Below are 10018 nucleotides of genomic sequence, written 5' to 3' on the forward strand. Positions count from 1 at the left end.
TTGATAAATTAAGTAATTTTACAATTTTAAAATGTTTATTTATTATATCTTCCCTTTTATTTAAAAGACGAACCCTTGACGGTGAAGGCCTCCTCCAGGTAGTTAGTATACCTAAGCAATAAATGAAATGTATCTATGTAATATGTAAGTATAGATGTTCCATTTTTATGGTTACGTAGTCCACAAGGAATAGTTTAAGAAGAATTTGTTTAATTTACTGATACTTTTATTTTGTAGTCAACATACGAGTAATCATCAACTGTTGGTCTAAAACCTAAATGATATTCTAACACCAGCTGTGCCTACTATGTACCTATCTATCTAATATTATAAAATCAATAAAGAAAAAATCATAAATGTTAATAAGGTATTTATTAATAAGACATTATAATTAATAAGACGTTATAATTGTATGACACAATAATACATAAATATGTTAATAAGACTAATTAATTTATTCCTATTACAATACAGCCTAACAAATAGAGCATGATACTCTGTTTATTCATGTCCCAATTCCCACGCATAAGTAGCAGAGCATGGTATTGAATATTCCTATGCCTGATGAGTCTCCAAACAGTGACGTCATACGCTGTTGCCCAATCTGTTCACACACCGCTCTACTGGAGGAGGACTATTGTCCTTTCGAGTAACGTGACGACACAACATCTCTGCCTGCTTCCCACTCGGGCAGGAAACTCAGCGTACGATGGAGCGCCGAGTATACAATCAAAAGTTATTGACAACATTACAGACAGATTAATTAAATTTAATACCATCTGTCACCTGCAGCTAAGTCCGAAATTAAGTTTTTACAAATCCAGCGGGAATTAAAAATAACCCCCTCTATCCTCCAGTGAAAGTTTCATTAAAATTGGTTCAGCCATAGCAAAAATTTGCCCATACAAACAGAGATTCTTAATTCCAGTCAGACAGAAATTTCAATTTAATTCATATGTATTTGTATGAAGATTGATAGCAAAGGTGTTTGCTGAATCAGCTAGTTAGTTAGCCAGTCCACTGAAGTGGAGTGAGGCAGCGGAGCCAAGAAACGGAGAATATAGTGTGGCACGAAACCTCCTCTCCTCTTAAGTGGTCAGGGACTTGCGAGCTAGTTCAAGCTGGCCTATTATAGTCTTTGACAACCTCCGTGGCGCAGCGGTATGCGCGTTGGATATACATGACAGGTCGAGGTAGGTTCGATCCCCGGCAGGGCCGATTGATGTTTTCTTAATTGGTCGAGGTCTGGCTGGTGGGAGGCTTCGGCCATGGCTAGTTACCCTACCGACAAAGACATACCGCCAAACGGTTTAGCGTTCCGGTACGATGTCGTGTAGAAACCGAAAGGGGTGTGGATTTTCATCCTCCTCCTAACAAGTTATATGATATCCACCAGTAAGCACCGGATGACATTTCTATATTGTATTGTAGTATGTACATGACAGTTTGTCAATTGATTTGTTGTTTATTTTTATAGGTTGATAATAAAGACCAAAATAGAAAATAGAATTATAGAATCTGTTCTAGCCATAGATTTACGAGTCGGTACAAGTACGTTCTAGCTCTCTAGGGTAGAGTTGTTGAGAGAATAGGGTAGGTGTGGAGAACTATAAAAAAAATGTTAAGTATTCAAAAATATTGAGTATGTGCAGTGGCGTGCTTAAGGTTTTAACTAGGGTATGCACTATACCTATAAATTATACAAATAAGAAAATTCCTTCTGCACTTCTGGTTTGTGAGAAGTCGTCAGGGTAAGCAGAACATTAATGCATCTATGAAATGCACGCCACTGTGGTTCTACTGAGTATGTGGTTATAGTTATAGAGGTCAGAGGAACAGAACCATTTAAAAAAAGGCACCCTAGTAACCAGATATGAAAATAGGCAATTGTAGATCAAGTAAATATGAGAATGAGCGAGTATAACTTAGAAAAAAAATATGAACTATTTTGCAAATTTTAATTGATTATGAAACACGGCTAAAACTCACGTGATATTAGGTCGGAGTATGCCCGACTAGTTTCGAACCCATACGGGGCCCTTAGTCATGAGCTGGTTCTTGCATCGCGGCACGATACAAATTTAGATCGTGCCGCAATGCGATCAATTAAAATGAATAACACTCACGATAGTTTAAATTCTAAAATATTTTGCAAATATCATAAAGTTGAAATTCTGAGAAGATAATTCTTCTCGAAAAGAAAAGACGTTCTAGAAGTACCTAGAAAGTTTGTTATTTATCAAGATAGACCTTGCTAAAGGACATGTCCCAAAATGGGCCTTCATTAATTATAATTTATAATCGATAGTATTTTTTACAGATAGAAGAAACAAATTGCTGTTGAGTAAATAATTTTCAGAATTTTTGGAACCCACATTAATTAGCTAAATATTTTTTTTGTTTCGCTCCCTTGTCTACAAATTAAACCAAAAACACCTGGAATTAAACTCATATCCAGTGTAAACTGTCAATGTCATGTAATATTGTCAAATGTCATTACGACAACAAGTTAAAAACCTTTGACACCTATTTAAAACAAACAATCATTTAAAGACAAAAAAAATCCTTAATTGCTTTAAAAACGCCATAAACGAACGCTACTACGCGAAGATTACTGACAATCTGTCAGGGTGTGATTTGTTGTTACAAACATGTTGCCATGATAACAAATCTTACTTAATGTTATCAGCAAATGAAAAAAAAAATTTTTATTTGATTAAAAAAATGCTGGTTCCTAAAATTTTTTTATTTTGGGTTTTAAGCCCTATATTCTAGAAGCTTCATTCATTTTTTTTTCGTTACAGAGACAAAATAGAGCAATATGTAGACAATATTGCAGCACACATCTTAGGCTTGCTCATCTTGCCTTAGGGACTCTGTAAACGTTCAAACTTTTTATTAAATCAAACATGTTTATATGTCAAACCATTAGAACACTTAGCTTTGTTTTGAAGTGATTGTCAAACAATGCATAATGAGAAAGTCATGTTTGTCAAACAACTTGATCGTTAGCAGCTTTTTTTGAAATGTTTGTCAATTATTAACTCTATAATTAAACTATTTTTAAGCTTCAAACATAGTAATGAGGTTTCTTGGCTGATATCCCATACTCCTGTAGTGCGGGTACCAAGTCTTCCATGCTCATGACGTATTTCTTCTCCTTGGGGCCCTTGGCGTTCTTGGAGCTCTGGTTGATTTGGCTGGATGTCCTCATCTTGCAGTGCTGCAGGGCATCGTTTGCAATGTCGGAGAGAAACTTCTGAGATGCCAGTGCTATTAGTCTTATCATCCTGAAACATAGAGACAAATATCTTAGCATTCCATGAATTAAAATTTCTATGAATACAATGTATATCGCACAGTGGTATGCGCGGTGGATTTACAACCATAGGTCCTGGGTTCAATCCCCGGCTTGGTTAATTGAGGTTTTCTTAATAGGTTCAGGTCTGACTGGTAGAAGGCTTCGGCCGTGGCTAATTACTGCCCTACCGGCAAAGACATACCTGCCGCCAAGCGATTTAGCATTCCAGTTGTGTAGAAACTGAAAGGGTTGTGGATTTTCATTGTACTCCTAACAAGTTAGCCCGCTTCCATCTTAAACTGCCCTATCACTTACCATCAGGTGAGATTGTAGTCAAGGGCTAACTTGTAATGAATAAAAAAAGAAAAAAAAGTTGGATGGTGAACTGAGTTTGTTTGTAGCTGGTCTTACACAACTTAGTACAAACAAAATCATACTTGAAAATACTTGAAAAACAGATAATATAAATGCTAAATTAATATTAATCTTTACTAATATTATAAAGCTCAAGAGTTTGTTTGTTTGCAAACAAACAAACTCTTAATTCAGAGCACGTTCATTAATGCGCTAATCTCAGGAACTACTGGTCCGATTTTAAAAATACATTCAGTGATAGATAGCCCATTTATCGAGGAAAGCTATAGGCTATATTTTATTTTCAAAAAAATTAAGGATCCTTCCTGAAACACCCATAATGTAACCCAAGGTGTACAAAAGTTTTATTTACATGGTGAGCGCTGCAAAAACTATTGATCTTGAAAAAAAAAAAAATTAATAAATAAGAGATAATAAGATGTGTAAAAACTAGTATAGAGATGAAATTGACCTCTTTACTTGTTTAATTACTCTGATCATTAACAGCCGATGGATGTCCACTGCTGGACACTGGCCTCTTGCATGGACTTCCACACGACATGAGCTGCCTGCATCCAGTGGCTCTCTCTAACGCTCGATGTTGGTCGCCTAGGGTCGCCATTCCAGCACCTTGGGACCCCAACGTCCATTGGCTCTTTGAAATATATGCCATGCCCATTGTCACTACAGTTTTGCACCTCGCCATGGTATGTCAGTAACTTTGGTTGATAATGACACACTTAATTATAATTTACGTGAGATATGTAAAATGGTAATGTAAGTAAATGTAAATAAATCAAAAACCTCCACCCCTATCTATCCTATCTATTTATAAATGTTGAAATACAAATAATATTTACTCAGGAAAATCACACAAATTTTCAGTACATACATTTTATATGTTTAAATCTACTTTGTCTGGAATGGTTTTGAAATTTGACTTAAAATAGAAACAATAGGGAAAAAGAAAGGATCTATATATTTATACATAAAGTAACAAGTGTACAAAGGATAATAGAAAATTAAAGGTTTATAGCACCTTTTTACCTTCTAAGCTTTCAGTCCAAGACTTTACATACCTAGGATCCTGAGATTCAAATCCAGCCATGTTTAAATAATATGCAACAACGGAATCTGGTATAGAAGGATTGTAGTTCTCAAGTTGAAGCAAAAAGTCACTCAGGGCATGACCTGCTCCAGAATCCTCGTCCATTCCGACCGATGGTGAACCTATACGACTCATCTGCATAATATAACTAAAGCACTCCGTTCAAAACAATCCCAGACTGGACTGAACTTTTTAACAAAAAAATACAATATCTTCTTTTACTTTCAAGAGTTTTGCTTTTTACCTACTTTGCAAATTCCTACTTCGCAGATAATTAAAAAAATTAAAATAACATTCGTAATTTTGACATTTCCATACAGAATATAAAACACAATTGTGCCAACATAATATATTATGACGGGGCATTTTCCTTATATTTAACGATTGCGACATTAGCATAACGTTTAGATATTGCTTGATCTTTAATATTTAACGTAGTGATCAATTTCAATTTCTTTTCTATTTGAAAAGCAATGACAGATTACCAAGTAAAAGATATTTAAAATTTATAGATAAATTAAGTAATAATTTTATCGTTGAGAAACTTTATTTCAATGAAACATTGACGTTATATAATCCTGAAATACAAAGTTTGCAGAAACAGAACGCTTATAACGCATAATGGTATGGTGTTACTATTACATTTTATTTCCCAGATTATAGGGAAATTTTCAAGATGTTGCTATCTGAAGACTACGGTGCACTAAATGATTCCAATGATTACGGTCACGACCGCAATTTATCCTGTTCCTCTTGATTACAAGCATCGCAATCATAAACTCAAGTGGAATCGAATAAGGAGCGTTTGAGCGATTTCGAGCATTGATGTAAATAATACAAAATGGTGAGTTAAAAAAACTTTTTTTATTTGAAGCTATTCTTAATAATAGTAGATTGTTATCCAAGGGGCTAAAAAGACCCATTATATACGAGGTATTTTTAGAAACCGAGTTTATAATGGGTTTAGCCCCACGTGTTACACTCTGCTTTTCACTACGATTGCGAGAAAATAAAATAGTTTAGTACAATATTCAATGATTTATTTTAATGGAAAATTAAATGTACAAAGTCTACAATTTTGGATATAAAGGAAGATGCTTTTAACATAATTTCTGACTACTGTGAAGATGAATAGTCAGTGTGTGAGTTATTTTTTTTTCCACACTATTTATTACTAACTGTGAAGTAACACTCCATGAAAATAAATTTAGTAATATTTAAAAAAATACCGCAAACAGACAAAGGGCCATAGGGAATGGAATTCTAAAAATTCGTTGTTATTTTGTTTATTTGTTAATTTATTGCTTCAATTCAATTTCTGGTAATTTTGTTTTAAGTACTGATATTGAGTAATAAAGGCAAGACAAATTTAAGCGTGTGTTTGTACAATTACTGTATGTAACAAATACACTCGAATTTTACTCTTATTACAGTTTAAGCGGACGTTATTGACTGAGAAGAGTTCGTGTTTTTTTCTAATAACATATTTCTATAAATCTAATCTTGATGAAACACAAAATATTATTATAATTCATGTTTACTTTATCAGATAAAGCAAAGTATTTATTTATATTTTGAATCGCATGAAAATCTGTGGTGTAATTCCGGAGATAAATGCGAACAGATAAAAAGAGTTTAATTTTTTTGTTGGTTTAGTTATAAAATCCTGATATCATTTGTATTTTCGTATTAAATAAAATATATGAGCTAATAAGTCTTTAAAACTTTGTGATTGTTGCCATACACAAAAATAATATAAAGGTAATCGACGAAAACGTGCCAACTACACTGACCTCGTGGAAATTATGTGTTAGGTTGGCAACATCTACCCCTTCCTTCTTTTGCGCCGCTCCTCTAGGCAGAACTGCGAGAGAACGTGATCGATCGAATTTTAAAAAAGGCACACATCCACCCCTGTGCTCCCGAGATCACGAAATTACTTTATATCTCCTGAATACAAATCGGGAGTTCGTGTTTCGTGATTCTTTCATTCCGCGTGTGAGCTCGCAGATTCCAACTTCACGCCCGCGAGGTACATAGACCGTACAAAATGTCGAACCTCGCAGATCCAGTCGCGTTCGCCAAGGACTTCCTCGCCGGCGGTATCTCGGCCGCCGTGTCCAAGACCGCCGTAGCGCCCATCGAGCGCGTCAAGCTGCTGCTGCAGGTGCAGCACGTCAGCAAGCAGATCGCCGAGGACCAGCGCTACAAAGGTATCATCGACGCCTTCGTCCGCATTCCCAAAGAGCAGGGCCTGATCTCGTTCTGGCGTGGAAACTTCGCCAACGTCATCAGGTACTTCCCCACGCAGGCGCTCAACTTCGCCTTCAAAGACAAGTACAAGCAGGTGTTCCTCGGAGGAGTCGACAAGAACACGCAGTTCTGGCGCTACTTCGCCGGCAACTTGGCGTCGGGCGGTGCCGCCGGCGCCACCTCGCTGTGCTTCGTGTACCCGCTCGACTTCGCGAGAACCCGGCTCGCCGCCGACGTCGGCAAGGGCGACGGCCAGCGCGAGTTCACCGGTCTGGGCAACTGCCTGACCAAGATCTTCAAGTCTGATGGGCTCGCCGGCCTGTACAGAGGCTTCGGCGTGTCGGTGCAGGGCATCATCATCTACCGCGCCGCGTACTTCGGTTTCTACGACACAGCGCGCGGCATGCTGCCCGACCCCAAGAACACGCCCATCGTCATCAGCTGGGCCATCGCGCAGACCGTCACCACCGTGGCCGGCATCATCTCCTACCCCTTCGACACGGTGCGGCGGCGCATGATGATGCAGTCGGGCCGCGCCAAGAGCGAGGTGCTGTACAAGGGCACGCTGCACTGCTGGGCCACCATCGCGCGCACGGAGGGAGGCGGCGCCTTCTTCAAGGGCGCCTTCTCCAACGTGCTCAGAGGCACCGGCGGCGCCTTCGTGTTGGTGCTGTACGACGAAATCAAGAAGCTCCTAGGTTAGGTTTCGATTGTGATTCTGAATCACGCCTAGCCACTCCCCTGAAATCATGTATTAAGTATTTAGGATCAACACAAAAAAAACGAACCTAGTAACTTATTTTTTAGTTAAATAAAAATGATTCCATATATTTTTCGTTTCATTAAAGTTAGGTCGCAAGTGTTACATAATTTAACAAACGCCCAGTGTTTGAAGTTTTAACTTAATTAAAATGTGTTCTAAATTCGAAATCAGTTATTGATCTTGAAATAGACTTCTTTCTATAATTCTATTTGTCTACTGACAGTTACATAATGACCTCATTTGTGTTGGCATTTGAGGCCAAGGCTGCATGACATCTATTATAACCTCTTCATTATTTAGAACATATTTGTCCTGGATATGAACATAATGTAAAGGGAGTGATATAAAAATGTATAGTGAGTTATGTAATGCTTGTATTCAATTTGCTGTGAACTATCTTCAATCATGTGACTGTGGCAGCTGTTATATAACCTGCCAGGATGTGGTGCAAGTGTGCTTCGAACAGAACTGCTCTACTTCTAGTGATCCATTGTTTGAGCCCATATTTTGTGAATCTTGACTCCTACCAACCTTGTAAAGGTCATTCGTCTGTTACAGTTACTTTATTAATCACTAACAATTAATTTTAAGTCAAGAATTTGATTGGTTTGAGTCAAGAAGTGCAAAATGTGTGTGACTTAGTAGGTAACATATTTGTGTGCGTGCAAGGAGTGTGTGTTGCATTAAACTATGTGAATTGTTCCCTCGGTGTGAGTTTTTTGTAAGGAAAACTTCATGCAGTACGAGAGATTAAAATATTAAATGTTTCTCAGTCTTTTATTTCATAATTTTTTGTTACCTACTAAGTTTTGTTTATTAGACTTCTTTTTTTTTAACAGCCATATTAAAAACATATTTTTTTTAAATTTTCTTGCGCCCTACTAAGTTCATTTGACATCTCAAACTACAAGATTGAGTTAAAAAATCGAATTTTATCAAAATGGGACAGTAATCCTCAAAAAGGCACAGAAATTACTTTTAATCTTACATCAAAGTTACATAACACAGAATTTTTTAGTATGCAGTAAACTTGCTTGTTCATTCTTTGGATGTTATTTTTATTATGCAAAAAAAAGTTAAGTAGCTTAGTAATGCAACTTGTTAACAATGGATTATTAGTTATTATATAATATTAACATTTCATCATGAGCATTCAATATCTTCTTAGTAAAATGATTACTCATTAAATTAATTACTTTATTATCAATAATAATTAAAATCAAATCCTCTTATTGCTAGCATTATTGAAAACCAATCTTTATGCACTTTTATTATGTTTGAATAAATTTAATATTGATGATTTTAGAAATAATAATTGTTTCTTTACATCTGATGCTAAAATAGAATGGTAATAAAATTATAACAATAATCATAAATAGTATCATCCGTTTAGAAATACTTTTTTACCTACTTATTAAAGTTTTTTTATTTAAGTTGTGACTAAGTCATATCTTGGAAAATAAATTAGCAGGATTGATCTTAAATCTATTTATTTATATAAAAACAATGCCATTTTTTGCTGTAATTTTATAACTCAAGAACTGGCTCACATATCCAAACCAAATGTTTAGGCTTTGTTCGGACTATTTAGTAGTTGGTATAAGTGAAGTTTACATACAATCAGTTGAGTGGTTATTCATTTATCAGATTTTTTGTAACAAATTAATTCAGGGGTAGAGAGGAAATGAAAAAAAGTCAAACCGAAGCTTGACCGAGTCCGGTAGTTTGGTATAAGTAAATTTATATCATCAGTTAATGATTAATTTGATAATTGCAATATTACAATAGCATGAAGTTGATCTCGCGATGAAAGTGGCACAGATTGACCCGTTGACAGTGGCTTGCATCAAAGATACAAAAAGCAGTGAGGATTCAACGCAAATCTATGTTGGACCACAGAATACATAGTTGTACAAGGAATTTTCCAATATATATATAGTGCATACCCTGGTTAAAAACCTTATGCACGCCACTGCCCATTGAAAAGTTTGGGTTCATTTGTCTCAAATGCTACTTGATACAGCATTTATAAAGAAGTTTGTTTTTAAAAAGGAGATTTTTGAGTGTTAATGGAAGAAAGTTTATTTATCAACACTGCATTAGAAAATCTAATATTAAATTGACTTAAAAATGTTCAAGGAATACAAATTAAATTTTCCAGAATTCTTAGGCAAGTTGCAAGTTAACCTGGCTTTCAAAATTATTTTTTAAGGGTTTTTTTGGATACATTGATATATAA

General features: G+C 35.9%; 2 protein-coding genes across 2 annotated transcripts; one reads left to right on the forward strand and one right to left on the reverse strand.

Annotated features, from left to right (window-relative positions):
• Positions 1-355: 355 nt before the first annotated feature.
• LOC112050936 (transcription initiation factor TFIID subunit 10) lies at positions 356-5054 on the reverse strand. The gene is made up of 2 exons (XM_024089351.2): positions 4735-5054; positions 356-3290 (listed from the first exon to the last, which is right to left on the reverse strand). The coding sequence occupies exons 1-2, from the start codon at positions 4902-4904 to the stop codon at positions 3071-3073; spliced, it is 390 nt and encodes a 129-aa protein (XP_023945119.1). The 5' UTR covers positions 4905-5054; the 3' UTR covers positions 356-3070.
• A 1538-nt stretch (positions 5055-6592) lies between these two features.
• LOC112050931 (ADP,ATP carrier protein) lies at positions 6593-8546 on the forward strand. The gene has a single exon (XM_024089345.2). The coding sequence runs from the start codon at positions 6814-6816 to the stop codon at positions 7717-7719; it is 906 nt and encodes a 301-aa protein (XP_023945113.1). The 5' UTR covers positions 6593-6813; the 3' UTR covers positions 7720-8546.
• The last annotated feature ends 1472 nt before the right edge of the window (positions 8547-10018 follow it).

Source organism: Bicyclus anynana, chromosome 26 (genome assembly GCF_947172395.1).
Source record: "Bicyclus anynana chromosome 26, ilBicAnyn1.1, whole genome shotgun sequence".
In the NCBI taxonomy this organism is placed as follows: domain Eukaryota; kingdom Metazoa; phylum Arthropoda; class Insecta; order Lepidoptera; family Nymphalidae; genus Bicyclus; species Bicyclus anynana.

What these genes read in the sequence shown, in the direction of transcription:
- LOC112050931 (XM_024089345.2), top strand. Translation starts at nt 6,814, where the DNA reads ATGTCGAACCTCGCAGATCCAGTCGCGTTCGCCAAGGACTTCCTCGCC.
- LOC112050936 (XM_024089351.2), bottom strand. Translation starts at nt 4,904, where the DNA reads ATGCAGATGAGTCGTATAGGTTCACCATCGGTCGGAATGGACGAGGAT. An exon ending in TTTGAATCTCAGGATCCTAG is followed by an intron (nt 3,291 to 4,734) that starts GTATGTAAAGTC and finishes TCTATGTTTCAG; the next exon opens with GATGATAAGACTAATAGCAC.